Source organism: Varanus komodoensis, unplaced genomic scaffold (assembly GCF_004798865.1).
Source record: "Varanus komodoensis strain SLA01 unplaced genomic scaffold, ASM479886v1 scaffold67, whole genome shotgun sequence".
Lineage (NCBI taxonomy): Eukaryota > Metazoa > Chordata > Lepidosauria > Squamata > Varanidae > Varanus > Varanus komodoensis.
The window spans coordinates 1,249,523-1,268,359 of record NW_025336308.1 but is presented as its reverse complement, the minus strand read 5'-3'; the positions used below and the strand labels follow the sequence as shown (position 1 = coordinate 1,268,359).

The following is an 18,837-nucleotide window of genomic DNA, read 5'->3' as shown; positions in this document are numbered from 1 at the left end:
GGTTCAGCATCTTACACGAGGAAGAAATGCGATCACCCCCAGTCGGTGCTGAACAGTAGTCATGTTGTCAGCTTATTCTTGCCTGACTGTTTATTGTCTGCAACAACAGTTTATCACTGTATTCAACAAATTGTATCTTACCTTTCAAATAAGTGGTGTTGATTTTTCCCGATTAACCTTGAACCTGAACTGAGGTGGCCTCAGCTGGACCAGGACACCAGAGTAATAATACAGTGAGCACCCCTTGCCTTTTTGTAGGTAGAATATAGTCTCACCATATCAGGTTTGGTTTCTTAAAAGGATCTCTTTTACATTGCATGAACATCAAATATCATACAAGGATTTTAAGGAACTTAATCGAAACCTTGCTCTTATCTTCCTTTTTAAAAAGTGCAATGCAGAACACTCCCAATCCGGGAGGTGGGGATCCACCGAGGTTGCCCTCAAAGCTTTCTCCCGTGAAGGGTCCTCGGAAGCTGCCCTGCAGAGGCCAGTCCAGCTGCAAAGGGCCATGTGATGGAGAATCAAAGCGCAACTCGGGTCAGCTTTCCGTGCAGATTGAGAACACCCCCCTGCTGTGTCCTTTTCATCTTCAGCCACTGCCTGAGTAAGTTTGTTTTATCAAGTCCCCTTTTGGCTGTTGGGAGTTGCTTTTGTTCTGCAGATGGAGAGTCCAGTGATTCTTTGACATTACATGTGTTAAATTTTACTTGGATCTGATCATCAGGTAATATTTCATATTTGCCCCAGTTCTAGTTCATTTATTGGCAGTCCTGCCCCTAAGTATTTGGTGGCTGGCTCTTTGTAAGAGTTCACGTCTTGCTTCTCTTTCCACCATAAACACTCAGCAATTCTAATTGTTTTTATTCTAAGGGTCTCTTGCAATACATGTGAACTGTTTGCTTTCAGCATGGAGCACTTTCTGCTTCCAGGGAGTGTATGCGTTCTTGTCTCAAACTATTCATACAGAGAATGAAAGGCTGAACTTAGCAAAAACAGATGACTGCCAATGGGGCTTGATTAGAGGTTTATAATATTTTGCATTATGTAGTTAAATGAGCATTTCTCCCTCTCTCCTAGCACTAAAACTGGTAGTCATGCAGTGAAATTGATAATAGAGTCAGGACCCATGGAAGGTTCCCCCCCCCCCCATGTTATGGAATTTGTTGCCACGAGATGTGATGATGGCTTTAGAGGGAGCCCATTAGTACTATTAGCTGTGATAGCCTGTGCTGAGATTTTGGGCTTCCCTGCCAAAGGAATGCTCTTGCCCTCTTGTTGACAGCCTTCTGCCAGCATGCAAAATATTTTTGTTTAAACAGAGATTTGACCTATAGAGTTGGTTTGTGTTCTCTGCTTTGGTGCGATACTACCTGTTGTTTTAATCCTATGGTATTTTCATTGGCTTCTGTTTTTTGAGATTTTATGGGATCTTACTGGCTTGTTCAATAGTTTCATACTATGTTTTTTATGGACTTTATTGTTTTAACCACTTTGGGTATATTTTAGGGGAGGCCAGAATGTAAATGCGGTAGAAATACATTAACGTAGATAGTGGCACTTCCATGTTCACAGGTAATGCACCTCCGAATACCGTTGCTGCAAGGTATTGTGGCTTCTCAGAAGCACCTGCCTGTTCACAACTGGAAACAGGGCCAGGTCTAAATCGACCCTTGGTCTGATGCAGCAGGAAGTGTCTCCATTAGGACTATTCATTCAGTTTGCTGGCCAAGCCATAGTTCAGACTTCTGTAGTTCAGACTTCCTGCCTATCAAATATCACCCCCCCACACACACACAATTCCCAAGGGCAGGCAGTGGGTGGTATGTGTGCTGCCGTCAGCACGTTTCTTTCTAGCTTTTCCTTTCCAGGGCGCGTTCCCGTTCTGGAGCAGAAAAGGCCGGGGGGATGATGATGTTCGATGGTGGTGTTCGACCCCATGTGGCCGAGGGTCTTTGAGCACCTCGGCCATACAGCCGCTTTGGAGCTGGGAAGGTGGTCAGGATTGCCAAATCAGTTTTATTAATTTATTTTTTATTTATTTTTCAATTTATATCCTGCCTTTTTCCTCAAAGGGCTCAAGGCAGCTTATACCATTCTCCTCCTCCATCTTATCCCCACAACAACACCCCTGCGAGGTAGGCTGGGCTGAGTGTCTGTGACTGGCCCAAAGTCCCCCAGTTGGCTCCATGGCCGAGTGGGGACTTGAACCCCGATCGCCTGAGGCCCAGTCCCGTGCTCTAACCACTGCACCACCCTGGCTCTCCACCACAGTTCTCCTGCATTTGCTGCTCACCTCTGCAGCTTCAGTGTTGGGGTCAACGCTGGTGCTTCCTCTCATTCTGGGACAATAGCGTGATGTTCACGTTCCCCATGGTGAGCCCGGCAATAAGGTGAACGTGACTTTTAGAATACCAAGAAACTGAAAGAATTTTCTTTTCTGTACCAGAAAAACATGCACACCCTTCACTGGCATTTGGTAGCAGTGGGCTTCATTTTATAACGAATGAAAGCTGAATCCTGCCGAGAGCTGTCTTCTCGTCTATTTACTTAAAAATTTCCAACAAAGTCTTGATTATTAGGCACATGCAGAGTCCCTGACTTAGATTCAGCAAAAACATAGTATCTGAAGGCTTTTGTTTGGAAAGTAGGAATACCTCCAGGTATATATGTTTGCCTTGTAAAAAGGGAAATTCTGGAATTCCAGAAGTCATTCATACTGACTGTTTACCTTACTGGTTTACTAATTGACCATAAAGCAACTAGATATAAAATAAGCAGTTTTTTTAATATTTATAGCATGGCTCCTACACCTTCTTGCTTGAGGTTAGCTATCTCTGAGAATGATTGCTCAAAGACACACCTTCCCTTTGTGCTCTTCTCTTCTAAGGCTGCAAAATTCTATTGGGTATTGGGCAGCTTATGGCCTCTGAGATGTTTTGATGTGTGGCTCCTATCAGCCCTACCAGGTTAGCCAGTGGTGAGGGATCACGGGATTTGGAAACTAAGACATCTGGAGTGCTACAAATTGCTCACCCCGGTATATACACTTCCCTGGGGCTAAGTCACATTTAATTTGGTGGAGGTTAGTCCCTGACTTGTTGATTGTCTTTAAAGAGGGAATATGACTGAGTCGGGAGTCTTTATTTCCTGCATTGGGAGGAAACAGGCCTCATCCATCCTGAACCCTAGGGCTAATAAACCTAATAAATAAATAGTTTCAACCTTCATTTTGCAACCATAAGTGAAGAATTAGTGAAATAAACACGGATATTTATATGAATTCTTTTCCTCCTCTCCTTAGGCCAGAAACAGTGTTAAAAAACCAGGAAGTGGAATTTGGTCGGAACAGAGAGAGACTCCAGTTTTTCAAGGTACGTTGATTTGAAGACAGTCTAACCCAACAACACTTTATAGAAAGACAGTCAAGGTCCTATTGGAGACCTGGAAGGACCATTGAGAAATAAACTTGAAGCATCTCCATAGCTTTCAGAATATGTAATTTGGAAGAGAAAAGGAGACTCTTGGTAGTGAACATAACAAATCTTTTGTCAAACTCAAGGCCTGACTAAGGTTATGTCAATTCTTCAAAGGAGTGGTGGAAGACCAATTGTTGAATAGTTTTTATCTCCTGTAGAGATTTTACATTTGTACTGTGAAGAGGAAAAAACATTTTGTGAACCATAATATTAATGTTACTTTCTCTTGACGCTAAGACTGTTTTCCAAAATTTCATCAAACAGAAAAGAGATGTGTTTGTTTACCAAAAAACCTATCTCTGATCCACTGACTGGCATTCACAGTTAACATAAAGAGCATGAAACATGTTTTATTTCTCTCTCTCTCTCTCTCTCTCTCTCTCTTAATAAACTAGTGGGGGTCCAGAGTTTTTCGAAATGTCTCGGTAATTCCACCTGGAACAGGGATGGCACACCAAGTAAACCTAGAATACTTGTCAAGAGTGGTATTTGATGTTAAAGGTTTCCTGTATCCAGACAGTGTCATTGGTACAGATTCCCATACGACAATGGTGAATGGCTTGGGAATCTTGGGATGGGGTAAGTTTAATGGAAAGTCTGTTCACTTCTTTCCCCTTGCTTCATCTGTGCAAAACCATTATCTGTTTCTTCTGGTGGAGTGCTTTAAATTCCCAAAAAATAATGGCTCATAGAACAAGAGAAGGCAGACTTACAAGACGGACTTGGTTTGATTGCTAGAACTCCCATGGTTGACCAGCTGGAGCCAAGTGCAAAGTAGCTGAAGTGGTGGAGCCGATCACCTGTTGAATCCCAGCAGCCACACACTTGAGTGACCAGCGTAAACAGATAAAAATCTTCTCCTGTTTTAGTCGACAACAGACTAAAGATCAGTATCAGTCAGCTTGGTCCATCTGCCTTCCTGCCGTAAAGCAGGTGAAACTGAGGCTTATGCAGAGTTCTCCATTGCGTGACCTTCAGACGAAAAGCAGTTTTTTGAGAGAGACTTCAGTGCACCCTTCGACATTTCAGGAGCTCAAGTGGTGTAATTTCTCCTTGCAGGTGTGGGTGGGATTGAGACAGAAGCCGTCATGCTGGGATTGCCCATCACGCTCACCTTGCCCGAAGTGGTCGGGTGTGAACTAACGGGCTCCGCCGACCCTCTTGCCACCTCGATAGATGTGGTCCTGAGCATCACTAAGGTAAATTAGGACTCTTGGCCGCCAAGCCAGCCATCTGGGGGTTTCTCCTTTGCGAGGTCATTAACAGTGGGTGGGCAACGCTTCACAGCCTGACATTTTGAAACGCGCTGCTGCTTTCCTGGAGAGACGAGACCATTTCCCACAAACCAGCTTTCTGGCAGCCCTCCAAGGTTCTCCTCACACACGTTCCCAGCTAACTGGGATGCGGTGCAGGCGCGCCTGGGCGACCTCCCGAGCAGCTGAATTGTGCTGAGCCCACATGGCACCTCTCTCCCTTAATTTGCCCCCAGTTTCACTCGGGGCGGTGCTGGCTAAGCTTACGAATCGTGCAGCTGAATCAAACGGAAATTTTTCCTTAACCGAAACGATAGAAATGCCACATTGATTTGCAATATTAGATGTAGGTGTGGTACATTTTTATAGTGGGCACCAGAGGACTGCAAGATCAGGCTAATGTTGGGAGTGACGGGGGAGTCGCGGAGGTAGTCCATTGAGGGAGCAAAGCCTTCAGGAGCACGGGAGGGTGCTTGTACAATTTGGCATACATTTTAGCATGTCTCCCCAAATATTTGACTGTCCCTTAGTTTGTGTGTTGTTCCGCCTTTGCTCCTTGCTGATGAGTGGAGCCTGTGGGTAGTCCCCTGCCTGCAGGCACATTTCCCTTCGTAGAATTGATTGTTGGCCTTCTGAAAATGATGACTGAAGAATTTTTCATTGTTCTACATGCAATATTTCAATTTTTTTTCCTCCTCCCAATAGCAACTGCGTCAAGCAGGATTTTCTGGAAAATTTGTGGAGTTCTTTGGGCCTGGAGTTTCCCAGCTCTCCATAGGTGACCGAACCACCATAGCAAATATGTGTCCAGAATATGGTGCTATTCTGAGCTTTTTCCCTATAGATAATGTGACGCTAAGGCATTTAAAACATACAGGTGAGTTGGATACCAGCAGAGTTTTTTAGAATTGCACATAAGAATCTATTGGTTAGAGCAGGATTATATTTCACAATAACTTGTTATAGGGCCAACATTTTCCCATATGTTGTGTTGTAGGTTCAGCTATATTAGCATTATGTCTCTCCACAGTGCATACCTTAGGAATTATTTAATTGGACTCCCTTCTATCTTAAGTACTTTGAGATGCTGTAATGATTCTTCAGGTTACTTTTTCTGGCTGATATATGGAGAGGAATTGAAACTACTGATCAGGGGCAGTCCATCCTTTGCAACAAACTGAATTAGAAAAAGGTAGTTTGTATATCTCATGCTTTCTGTTGTGCAGGCGCTGTTGCAATGTTGCTGTTGCCAGCAAATAGTTTTGCTTTACCTAGCTGGTGTTCCCTCCTAAATCTTCAAATGTTTCTCATAGGCTTTGATGAGGTCAAGCTTAAGTCCATGGAAGCATATCTTAAAACTGTGAAACTATTTAGAAATTATCAGAGCTCCACTGAAGAACCAGAATATTCCCAGGTATATCCAAATAACTTAGCCTCTTTCAAAATGCCTGTATGTCTGTCTCTCTAAATCACATACCCTTTTCTTAAGCCTTTGCCTCCCACTCCAAGGTAGTTTTTATATCTCCTAAGTTGAGAGTCCAATTCTGTGTCCCGACCAGCTTGCTCCTGTCATTTTTCTCACACTTGTAAACATCCTTTGCCCTGTCCCAGAGCTATCGAAGTCTGACAGGTGAAGCCCATTATGTGTTCAGTGTGACATTGGTGAGGCTGCAGTGGCTTGGATCAGTATCTTGAGGAGAGGTCACGGGGGGCTCAGCACTCCGCTCTTTCAGGAGATCAAGAGATCGGGCAGCCTCTGTGGGCTAGCATTTTCCCCTTAACTCGTTGACTAAGTCTCATCCTCAGGGCCAAATCCTGAAGTGTGAGATCTGAAGGACCAGATGCCTTTGCTATACATTCTCTGACACAGATTTATTACAATTAATGCAGCATTTTAATTAATTGAAATTAATTCTATTAATGTTGTGCATTTTTACTGTTGACCAAGTTTGTAGCCAGTCTTGGTTGAAAAGCATTGCAATAGGATTCATTCCTTCACACCTCAGCCTCTAGGTAGATAGCTGATTAGCCAAGTGACAGTTTGGTAATTGCTGAGATTCTAGCCCTTGCTGGGAGGAAGCGGGCAGGCTGTGGGGGTGCTTAGATGGGATGATAATCTCTCATTGCTATAAGTGATTAGACTAAATTATCGCAAATATATCACATGCTGGCACATAGCAACCAACTGTTTGTCCCCTCCCCATTTATATAAGTGGGTAAACCAAACCAAGTGACAACATTGCATGAGGTTGAAATGTCGGCTTCTGGTTTGTTGCCAGGCACGCAAGTCAGAGTTTGTTGTGGCAAAACAAGGCGGGTTACACAATAAAGCAGGAAGCCTATGTTTGGCTGCCATGCAAAGCGTCCCATTTCTGTTTGGTTTTGCACACTTGTGTAAAAGAAGGCAGAATATGCAAGCAGATCAGCTTGCCAGCTTCCTTCTTGTTCACAGTGAAATGCGTATATGCAAGCAATCCTGGCTTATTCTGTACAATTGTGGCATTTTATGTTTTTATTTCAAACACTAGCTAATATTTGTGTTAGGAGTTTTATTGGCATATTGTATTAGTGCCTTTCAAAAAATGACCTTTGCAACATGTAAGTTCTTAAGTAGGGTGACCTTCAAAAACCACACACACACACACACACACACACACACACACACAATCATATCTGATGTCAAAGATTGGTCTTCCTTCTTTTGCTAGTTAGGTTCTTTGCAAAATGTGAAAGCTAGGCTTCAGTGCAGTGATATAAACTGTGCAAAGCTTATTAACACGAGATTTTCGCCATCAGATTATACACATAAACCTGGATTCTATAATGCCCTATGTGAGTGGTCCCAAGAGGGCACAAGACAGAGTTGCCGTGACAAACATGAAAAACGATTTCCAGGCATGCCTAAATGAAAAGGTACGTACAACCGAGTTGGAAAGTTACTTCTCGGGTTTCTACATTTATGAAGTAAAATATCTCTTCTTCCTGTCGCAAGAGTCTTGTTGAAATTAAGTGCTTTCCAATTGGTTGTAGCATTTGAAATTCAGAGAGAAGCAAACTGTCTCAGTGACCGTCCCTCATGCTCCCACTGGGACATGCAAGTACGAGTATAGGAAATGCGTTTGGCCAAAGCCCGTTTCACTTGGGGCGGTTCAGTTCTACCATGTGGGTGTTTGACCTGGCCCACACAAACTCCCATCATCCATCTGGACTGCGGGGAGATGAATGCCCACTGGAGTATCCCATTCAGGTCTGGCAGCCCAGAATGAACTGAAATCGGTGGTGCTTCTTTCCCTGATTGAGTGGAGCTGCTGCCACTGGAGTTCGGCTCCCTGGTGAGCCAGGCTGCCCATCAGCACATTATTCCTATGTCTCCCTTCTTCCTTAAAAGCAGTTGCGGATTTGTGGCGAGACTGACTTCACAATAATACTTTGCTTGCCTAGGTCGGCTTTAAAGGCTTCCAGATCGCCCCCGAAAAGCAAAACGACGTGGTTCCTGTTGAGTATGAAGGGAACGAGTACAGGCTGGCTCATGGGTCGGTCGTCATTGCGGCCGTGATCAGCTGTACAAACAATTGCAACCCCTCGGTGATGTTAGCAGCAGGTACGCTTCGCCAGGTGCCCATCTTTACCTCTTGCCGTAACAGGAAGCGTGTGGTGCCAGGCTCTGCCAGTCTCCCAGCACTAGGAACGCTTTCCACTGTCGAAGCCACGCAGCATTTTTGCCGCTCTAATCCCAGCTGCACCCCTTGCTTGGAAAGGGGCCAGTCGCTGGTGTGGCGCCGCCTTTTCCTTGGAATCTGGTCCCCTTTGGGTGCCCGAAGCAGGGCTGCCTCGGGGGGGGGGCGGCTTTCAAATCCGTCATGGGCATCTTTCGCCTGCCACCCGTTTTGCGGGACAGCAGCTTTCTCACACATCCATGGTTCGGCATCGGCGGGGTTTGCTGATGTCGAAGTTGCAGCGATGCTGCGGAAACCGCATCTTGTCCCGGATTGGCCCAGGAGCATCAGGCGGCCTTCGTGGCAAGGCCCCGTGCTCTCTTTCTGAAGATGGTAAATTGCCAGCCCGTTGGCTCATGGGATCGAGGATCTTGAGCAAAACACCCCAATCCGGTGCCCTCCAGGAGTGTTTTGGCTACAGCACCCATCATCCCCCTGCCAGCATGGTCAATGGAGGGTACCACGTTAGGGCAGCCTGTGTTAGGAGAACAATAAAACAGCATGTATTTATTTTTTTATTTATATGCTGCATTTATTTATTTATGGATTTATATCCTGCCTTTTTCCTACCTTTATTTTTCCTGCCTTATTAGAACTTATACTGAACAGCCTGTGTTAGGAGAATGATGAAACAGCATTCATTCCTTCGTTCATGGATTTATATCCTGCCTTTTTCCTACCTTTATTTTTCCTGCCTTATTAGAACTTATATTGAACACGTTTGTTACCAAACAAAAGATAAAAACACACTGGGCTGCCCAGCCATCATCCTCGAAGGAGCTTTTGAAGATTCCTGCCTAAAACCATTGAAAGGAACGGAACAGGAGGGCTCATTGGACTGTTCCCGTTTTGGCGTTTATACAATATTTAGAGTTCTCTTTTTAAAGAAAGCGGGTGCTCAAACCTGGAGGCACTTTCCTCAAGCACCCCGCTCCACTCCCGGAATGTTGAGTTGGTGCCTTGAGTGTGCTGCTCTTTATCTGCATCTTTAACTCTTTCCTTCCATCTTTCTTTGTTAGGTTTGTTGGCCAAAAAGGCCCTTGAAGCTGGTCTGACTGTTAAACCTTACATGAGGACGAGCTTATCACCTGGGAGCGGAATGGCCACGCACTATCTCAGTTCCAGTGGGGTGTTGCCGTACCTCAGTAAACTTGGGTACGCTCTTCCTCGCTCTTCCGTGTAGAGGGTTAAGAGGCTGTGCGATTTTCACTGACCATCACGAGCACAAAGGGCCATGGTGAAGCCATCATGGGGGCTGTGGTGAAGGAAAAAGCAAGCGCCACATGAACCAGTAGCATGGAGCTTAGAGACTGCTTGGCATGTGATTTGTTCTATTTTTTTAAAGTATAAGCCCCTTGGCTTTTTAGCCAGAGTATGTTTGAGTAGTTCCAAATCTGAAACTGAAGGATCTGTAGCAAAACTTTATTTCTGAGTGGAGTATCAGAACTCGCATGTATTTTTTTAAAGCCCACAAGTTACATTATTTGTTGTTCCTTTGTTTTAATGTGCGTGCTCATTCAGTGACATCTAGCCGAGACATTGCTTGCCCTGGGTAGCTGCCTTTATACCACATGAAGCCCAGTATTGCCTGCTCTGACTGGCTGCAGCTCTTCAGCATTCAGTCAGCGAAGGGTCTTCCCATGCGTGCCCCATGTCCCCTTCCAAAGGCAGGAGAGGGGTCTCTCGGTATGTTGGGTGGAGACTTGAAGCCCAAGCCTTGCAGTAGTTCTTTTGGGATGGTCCCTTATGATTCAAGACAGCTTCAGATACTGAATTGCCTTGAGAGAGGTGGGTGAAGAAGCAGGACCCACCAATGAACCACTAAACCCTGGTTTTCTGCTCTAGATTTGAGGTCATTGGCTATGGATGTTCCACGTGTGTCGGGAATACCGCTCCTTTGCCGGAAGCCATTCAGAATGCAATTGTGGAGGTACGTTTTCAGACCTGAAATATAGCGAGCTTTGATCCTGCTGGCTTTTCAAGAAAGAGGAGTTCCGTGCGACCACACCGATGCTGTCCTCAGCATCCTGAAATACTGTGGGGTTTGCAGGCCACAATTAGAAATGGTTCTGTTCTAACTAGTGTGTGCTTCGGTGTTCCGTGTGCGTACCATGTACAATGCAGTCGTCCTTTCCACATTGCGGCCCCTTCTTTCTCCACCCGTCATGAAGCCTGCCACAGGATTCTGATGACTTAGGAATTTACTTGGTAAAGTATATGCAGTATTGAGGTTCCATTAAGTCATGAGCTGGCTGATAGACTGTTTGACTTCTGTTTAAATTCTGTAGCCAAGTGTTGAGGACCAGGCTGAAATACGAGAAGAGAACAGGCATCCTTGCCCGTAAAAGTACTCTCTTGATTAATTGGCTGTGTTCTGCTTTTCAGGGTGACTTGGTTGCTTGTGGAGTTTTGTCTGGAAACAAAAACTTCGAAGGCCGTCTCTGCAGCTGTATCCGTGCCAATTACCTTGCCTCTCCACCTCTAGTTGTTGCTTATGCTATAGCAGGAACTGTGAATATTGATTTCCAGACTGAGCCATTAGGTAACAGTCTCTCTGATTTCAGCTTGTTTCATCGTGGTCAGTGTTCCCCCTTCCCTGCACTGCTCAGAGAGCAGTTGAGAAGCATCCTTTCCATTTTCTAACGGTGCTTAAAGCATCTACTGGCATCTGTACTCTAATCTCTCTAGTCTCAACTACCTACATTTTCTAGCGTGAAAGACAAGTCACCCATTGTAAACTATTCAGGCAGCTTCCTCTTCGACTAAAGAAAAAGAAAATTAAAATGACTTGCATGAGAGCTGGGGGATTAGTGTGCGTGATCCCACTTCTGCTTTCCAGAGTACAAATAAATTATCATCATGGGTATGATAATCACGCGGCAACGAGCGCCTGGGGATGTTTGGCCTGTTCTCGGGAAGAATGTGACGAGCCGCTTTTGCCACCTGCCCCTGATCATAGGATGCAACATTTTTCCATAGGAACCAGTCCCGATGGCGAAAGTATCTTCTTGCGTGATGTTTGGCCCACTCGGGAGGAAGTTCAGCAAGCGGAAGAGGAGTTTGTAATATCGTCCATGTTTAAGGAGCTGAAGGAAAAAATGGAGGTAGCTCGTTGTTGTCCAAATTTTTAAAAAGTGGCCCGAGCGTCTTCTCCGCGATGCGGTGTTCTGTTGGGCGCCATGTTCGTAGCAAAAGATGTGCTGTACTCTCCTGTCTCAAACATCCTTGCTAGCTTCAACTACAAGGGCAGAATGCAAAGGGAATGTTTTATACTGTGCTAGACTTGGTCCATCTAGTCCAGCAAAGGGTTTCCAACAAGTATCTTTCAGGTGTATCCGTTTCCCCCCCAGGGATAGAACTGGGGCCCTTTTGCATCCAAAGCAAGCTGCCTTCAAAGTCCCGAGACCCAAATCTTCTCCCCGCAGGGCCCCAGTCCAACCTTCCAGGGTTCCTGAGATGGCAGTGCCAGTCGTCCTGGCCCCACCCCCACCCCCTTTGCTCTAACGCTGATGGCTTCACCTTGATGTGGGTTTTACCCCGTTCTGAACGGCTGAAACCCCTCTCTCAAGGCTTAGTTCTTGGCTGGAAGAAGTCTGTGCTGATACTGTTTGCATTTTTAACCCCACTGCTTTTGTACCCCACCCACCACTGAAATATGACCCCTGAGAACGTCTGTCTGTCTTTTTTGCAGAAAGGAAATAAGCGATGGAACTCCCTGGAAGCACCCGAATCAGTTTTATTCACATGGGATTTGAAGTCTACATACATCCGATGCCCTTCGTTTTTTGACAAGCTTGTGAGTCTCCTGGCATTGACTGTGATTCACTGGGATCTCTTGGATCCCATTTACCGTCTGCTTCCCTGTGCCTCAGAAATGCCGACGGGCCCAATGACTGACTTAATGTGGGAAGCAGGCCCTCGTGTCAGCCGGACCGATCTAGCCATCTTGCTTAATTTTACTGCAGACATCTTTGATACGAATCCTGGTATGTCTTCAGCTAACTCACCAGGAAAGAGGTGTATTCAATTTCTTCCCTTTCTTTTATCAGGCCAAAGACCCACTTCCCCTTCAGGGTATCGAAAATGCCCACGTCTTACTATATTTGGGGGATTCAGTCACAACAGATCACATCTCGCCTGCAGGAAGTATTGCCAGGGGCAGTGCCGCCGCCAGATACTTGACAAGCAAGGGGTAAGAATGTTCAGAGGAAAGGTAACGAGAAACCTGAGGATCTGAGCATCTGATCTTCAGAAATGGCTTTATTCTGGCAGTGGCTGTTTAAACAGATGAACCGTGTGTGCAATAGCTAAACTAGGTTACTAAGCAGGATTAGCTAAATTGCTTTCAGGATTTTGATCAGAATTTGGTGCATAATCTCCAGCTTTTACTAGGCCCTGTGGATAGTGTACCTCTTGGTACATTATCATATTCAGAGATAATCATGTAATTTACAGAACATCGGCTGCAGAATTAATGTACAATCAGAAGCGAATGGCATCATTGACTACTATTTATAACTGGCACCCGCTATGAAGAACTGAGACCAGTAGGCTTTCGAACATGACAGGATTAAATGGCGCAGGAGAACACTTTTAGATGCTGTTCATGGAGAAAATCCACTGCCACATCGCCTGTTTATTTTAATAATCTCTTACGTTTCCCCGTAGCCTCACACCCCGTGAATTCAACTCTTACGGCGCTCGAAGGGGAAATGATGCTGTGATGACAAGAGGAACCTTTGCAAACATCAAGCTTTTAAATAAATTCATTGGGAAACCAGCTCCTAAAACCATTCACTTCCCTACAGGACAAACGGTGAGGTCGTAATGTGCAAATAAGGCCAGTGTTGGGGAGTTGCCTGTAGGAAATGCCCCATAACCCTTCTCCCATCTCTCTCTTTCCTCTCTCAACTGCAGCTGGATGTTTTTGATGCAGCTGAGTTATATCGGAAAGAAAATATCCCTTTGATTATTTTAGCAGGCAAGAAATACGGACTGGGGAGCTCAAGAGACTGGGCCGCGAAAGGACCGTTTTTACTGGTACGTGTCTGTCATCTTAACCTATAAGTAACAAATACCCTCAGAATCACAGGCCGCCTGATCTTTGGTTTTGTAGAACTTAAATCTAGCACACTGTCTTGGGGGGGGGGGGGGGCTCCTGTCCTGAAAGACAGCCTCAAAATACTTTGATAAATTATGCCATCCTGTTTCTCTGGAACATGCATGACCTAGTTTTTCACTGAATCTTGAAGAGCAGAAGATTACGGCTTTTGACTACTGAATCCACAAACTGGGACCATGGTTAAGAGATTATAATGATCTTAAGTCAACTGTTTGACACAGGTGATTATGGATCAGAAAATCCCGTTAAATGAGGCTAAAATAATTCCTGCTCAAGTGCCATTATTTCAGTGTCAGATCTCGTTCCACCTGCGTTCTGCTCCTGATTCTCTGCAAAGGCCGCGTACATTTTTAATCCTCCTGCCTAGATCCTTCCCATCTAGCGTTCTAGGTCAGGTTCCAGATAAGCCGCACATCCCATAACTTGGAGAAATATTGGAGGATTAGATTGCATTAGAAGTTGAATGTGGCTGTTTTCACAGGGCGTGAAAGCAGTTATTGCTGAAAGCTACGAGAAGATCCACAAAGGCCATTTGATTGGAATGGGCATTGCCCCTCTGCAGTTTCTCCCAGGGGAAAATGCACCTGCTTTGGGCCTGACGGGCAAAGAGCAGTTTTCTGTCTCATTTCCTCAAGAGTTGTCCCCTGGAATCACCCTAAATGTAAAGGTATCTCCGACTGACTTGTTTATTTGGGTGTCTGTAACAATAGATGATCAAAGAATGCTTTCTTTCTCCCCTACGGTGAAACTGGCTATTGTCATGGCATGCCGCTGCTTCACCAAATGTTATACTTTGTTTTACGGCTGAGTTTGCAAATGTGCTTCTGAGGGGGAATTCAGCCCTAGTACAGGGTGAAGGGGCTCTTAATGCAATGCAAAAGTTTTTGTACCATGCTAAGTAGCTCAGTAGGCTCATCAAAAGCTCTTCAGATAAAGGAGAGTGGTGTACCAAGGTCATGTTGAATGGCAGAAAAATATAATTAGGGTCTGGGTGCGGAACGTCAAGCCTGAGGGCCAGGTCCCATCTCCCTGAATTGCCAGTCTGTGTCTCCTGAATTCCCTGCGCTTTCCCCCCAAATCCACCCCTTTACCCTGAAAATCAAAATGCCGTGTAGAATTAATATGCAACCCCCCAGACCAATGTAGCAACCGAGAAAATAGTGAATATTAAATCCCTCCAGAACATACTGACACATAAGCTGACTTATCACAGGGTGGAGTGTTTTGCTCGGGGATGCTTGGGGGTAAAAGTACACATTACGGTACCCTTTAGTTTCATAGCTTGTGAGGAAAGAGTTGGCGGACATGAGGTAAATCAGAGCTCAGAGAAGCACTAAAGTCATAGACGGCTGCCCAGAGGCAATCCCTGTGTACAACCTCCCAAGCTTTTAAAAAGTTTTGCCTGTATTTTTATGAAGCACTTCAGTTCCACAACCTCTAGGCCCTTGCTTGCTTTAAAGGCAGAGCTGAAATTCCGAAGATCTGGGCTCCACAATAGACTATCACCATAGAATACGTTTACCCTGGATGAAAATAAAGTATCTGATGTTTAGGGGCATTGGAAGATAACGTTGCTTTGTTCTCTCTTCCCTTTAAGACAAATACAGGTAAAGTATTCCACGTGCTTGCGTCATTTGACAACGATGTGGAAATGACATTGTACAGACACGGTGGCGTTCTGAACTACATGGTCCGAAGGCTTTCATAGAGCGCTGTTCACTTGCTGAGGACTGGGCACAGACCTCACTCCCTCGATGGAACTGCCTACAGTCCTGCTGAGCTCAGATACTTCGTCCATGGATGTAAAAGATTGCGAGTTGTTGTAGTGATGCAGCAAGATCCTTCCGGATTTTAAAGTAATATTCAAATGGTGCTATTGACATTGCTAAAAAATTGACGTGTGTGTCGTGAAAGAGAACTGTAAGTATGGGGGAGGGAGGAGGGGGGATATTAGACTATTTTGTAAATAAATGATGTGAAACCTGAAACTGAATTGTGGTGAAAAATTTAAGCAAGAATTTCTGCAGTTATTGTCTCCCTTGGGTTTGGCAAGTTTTAACTTCCTATTGCTATGTGTTAGTTTGCAGACAGCACATGGTCTGGAATGTTAAGGTCGGATAGTTTTCCTTTTTATTCAGGCATCCCACTTTCCAAATCAAAAGCCAGTCTTAGATCGCTGGATTTGGCCATAGATTAGAAGGTTGAAGGGAGCCCAACGTAGAATCGGTATATGATCTAGAACATTTTCTGTGAAGAATGCCAAGATGAAGAATCCGGAGCGTTTGTAGTGGCAAACAGATAAAATTGCAGCCTAGCTTGTTGCACCATACAAAGGTACTAATGAGCTTTTGACGTGTGACTAGCACGGACCTGCACTGGGAGAACTTGCCGTGCAAGAGGCAGTCTGTCCCCTAATTCGTCTTGGGCAGCTAAAGGTGTTCCCCTTCGCCAGTTGAGGCTGGGAAAGGCCACAAGCCTCGCATGCCCCTGCTTTCTAGGCTTGCAAAGCTTGTCTCTTCACAGATACTAGAGCAGGAGCTTCTGCCGCCCTTCACTGAAACGCTGAGCTGCAGCAACAGGTTCCTGCTTGTCCCCTTCTGAGTACTCTGTCCTTTTGATAAACCACCCAAAATAGATGGAACGATTTGGCCCGAGGAAGGTTGTAAATAACCCCTTGGATTGCTGAGGCCCTGTGGCCCTGTGCTCACACCCGGTCCAGTGGCCACGCCTAGAGGCCCCTGCATTCTAGCCCACACCGCCAGACATGCCCGTGCCATTCTCTGCTGCAGTCGCTTGGGCGGTGTCAGCACTGCTGGAGGGAACATTTGCCTTGACGTGTAAGAGTAGATGCTGCCTCTTGGCATCAAAGAAGGCAGGTGGGTCTTCACTGAGTCATGTCAGCTTAGTTTTTTTACCCCAGGTTCCGTGGAAATGGCTTTATTTGCAATGTGACCTATGGTTAATTATTTTAATAGTGAGAAGCAATCTGTAATTAAGCATTACCTCCTCCACCAGCTGTACACATTGTTGGTTTTACACTGTGGTGATTTCTGCTGCAGAAAAGATGTTCTTCGTAATTAAATTTTAATTTCAGTTTACTGTATATAAAGCTGCTTTTAAAAATCATGCAGTAGAATGTACAATATATTCATGAATATTGTACCACATAAAATATCTACTGAGTTCTGACTAATTTGGAAAGTTATTAGATTCTGATGGGGAGGTCAAATGACATGTAAATGTAAAGGACACAAATGTACAATTTTGTTTGGCAACACAAAAAACCCGCATTTCTTTCTGGACTCTTTGGAACTCAGCTTAACTTTTCAGATGAGTAGTGCCGAAAATTCTTTTAAGGACTTGTCCTGTGGCATTTCTTCGAGTCTTCCTGTGAATTGGGCATTTCCTATACCATTCCTGCGGTGCTGTCTGCATTTTTTCAGGACTAACCCCTTTCAGAGATTTCAGTGTTGACACACTAGCAAAGGCTTCCACATCACTGAGGTGTGAGCAAGAGTGCTTGGAGGTGCAGTTTTGTTCTGACAAAAGCAAATGGCAGTTGATACCAAGGCTGCCTTGAGCAGTTTTCAGTCTGACAGCAGCCGTAATGTCAATTGTAGTGTTCTAGTGTGAGGGGCTTCACACTGCCACAGTGTAATCGATGCTAGTGCTGGTGTCCAATCTGATAGCGCCCCGTGTACACTCTCCAAATTAGCTTTTCCAGCCTGGGATGGTCTTTGTTCGTGGGACGAGCTGATGGTCTTAGCATTTTCTCCCAAAGGCTTGCAGCCAGGGTGCCTCATACTCGGTGTTTCCTCATACTAAACTGAGAACCGCATTTGCCAGCCTTGCTTTGAAGGAACCTAGATCTTTAAATATTTGCAACTCAAGTGCAAGCTTCTACATTGCTTGCATGCAGCTGAAGAGCACGCCCAGAAATTGCACAGAATTATGAATGTGAATGCCATCGAAAAAGCTTTCATTGATGCCCTCATATCGGCACGTGAGTCTATGTATTTCTAAAAGCAACCGCATTTCATGCTATCCTTCTGTACTCTGAATTAGGTTGATGGAGAGTTGCAGTCATTTTCTGAAAAATGCATGGACTGTTGCTGTATTTCATGGTTGTGAAAGTTTGAGCAGGCTTTATGATTCTGGCCTGTGGCCATTGGCAGGAAGTTGTTCACATAAACGGAGCTCAAATTTGGATGCTGCCAGGGGTGGGTGAAAGCTGCTGTCATCTGGTTTCCTCTTCCAAACATGAGAAGTTTCTGCTTTTTAAGTTGGAAGTAATCTCCCATGAATTCAATAAGATTTACTTTAGTGCAAAAGTGGCTGAACTTGAACTGCCTGTCTCAGACGTAGGTGGGTGTTCACTCTAGATCACACTCATAGACACACTGAGGGGAATTCCACACACCTGCCTGATAAAGGCAGAAGCGAGCATTCTTTGCATATCATACAGAAGCTGCAAAAGGAGAGTAGGGGGCAGTGTTTGCTCTTTTTCTAACATGGTGAGGTCGTTCTCTGCATGGTCCTCTTGGTTTGACAGAAAACCCAACTACTAAAACCTTTGTTCCATCTCTTAGCAATGGCACGATGTACTTTATTCAGAAAGGCTTGGGGGTGAATCCACAAGTTAAATGGTGTTGTTCAGCCAGGAACAGGGCAAAACCATAGAAACTGGAACTATATTTTGTCTTCAGGTTCTTCTCTTCTGTTTGGATTTGGAAGAGACTCTTTGAATTTCATCCCTTCAAAAAGATTCTATTAGCAAATTGGGCACGGGAGGGACTGTTCATAAATTACGCACCTGCAAAATTATAAATGCATTTTATTAATCACATGTAAGCAACTGCAAATGAATGTCTGCTCTTTTAAGCCAGCATAACAGTATCAAATGGTTTTAAGTTCACTGATAAGTATTGTATAGAAATCTTAAGACAAAGTTCAATTTGCTGACAATTGTGCATAAAATGCTAAACTGATGTAAATTATTTTTAATAAAGAAAGTTGTACCATGACTGACTCCATTGCAACTCTTTCTTTCTGTGGTTTTAGAAGCATGCCAATATTTGATTAGTAAGTGCCGGCATAGCGGCTGGCAACGGGGGCCAGGTAGCAATTGCAAACTGAACAGTCTAGCATTCTTCTGATATTTATTAAGTGTAAAAAGTGTTTAAGTGTAAAAAGTGGACACATACCAGTGTTGAGCAAACTCATCTAAGTTTTCATGAATTGTTTTTTCAGATGGTGGTGTATCCCCA

At 44.8% G+C, this 18,837-nt stretch overlaps 1 protein-coding gene across 1 annotated transcript in view; it reads left to right on the top strand.

Moving 5' to 3' along the window:
* The window catches only part of IREB2 (iron responsive element binding protein 2), a 30,792-nt gene extending 12,198 nt beyond the window's left edge, over positions 1–18,594 (top strand). Inside the window, exons 5-22 of the mRNA XM_044450487.1 lie at positions 392–607; positions 3,305–3,374; positions 3,875–4,058; positions 4,539–4,678; positions 5,438–5,609; positions 6,046–6,146; positions 7,529–7,645; positions 8,174–8,333; positions 9,468–9,603; positions 10,294–10,378; positions 10,834–10,990; positions 11,428–11,552; positions 12,140–12,244; positions 12,498–12,640; positions 13,117–13,264; positions 13,366–13,488; positions 14,052–14,237; positions 15,168–18,594. Coding sequence (XP_044306422.1) covers positions 392–607; positions 3,305–3,374; positions 3,875–4,058; positions 4,539–4,678; positions 5,438–5,609; positions 6,046–6,146; positions 7,529–7,645; positions 8,174–8,333; positions 9,468–9,603; positions 10,294–10,378; positions 10,834–10,990; positions 11,428–11,552; positions 12,140–12,244; positions 12,498–12,640; positions 13,117–13,264; positions 13,366–13,488; positions 14,052–14,237; positions 15,168–15,278 — 2,479 coding nt within the window. The 3' untranslated portion in view covers positions 15,279–18,594. The remainder of the gene's footprint in view (positions 1–391; positions 608–3,304; positions 3,375–3,874; positions 4,059–4,538; positions 4,679–5,437; positions 5,610–6,045; positions 6,147–7,528; positions 7,646–8,173; positions 8,334–9,467; positions 9,604–10,293; positions 10,379–10,833; positions 10,991–11,427; positions 11,553–12,139; positions 12,245–12,497; positions 12,641–13,116; positions 13,265–13,365; positions 13,489–14,051; positions 14,238–15,167) is intronic.
* The last annotated feature ends 243 nt before the right edge of the window (positions 18,595–18,837 follow it).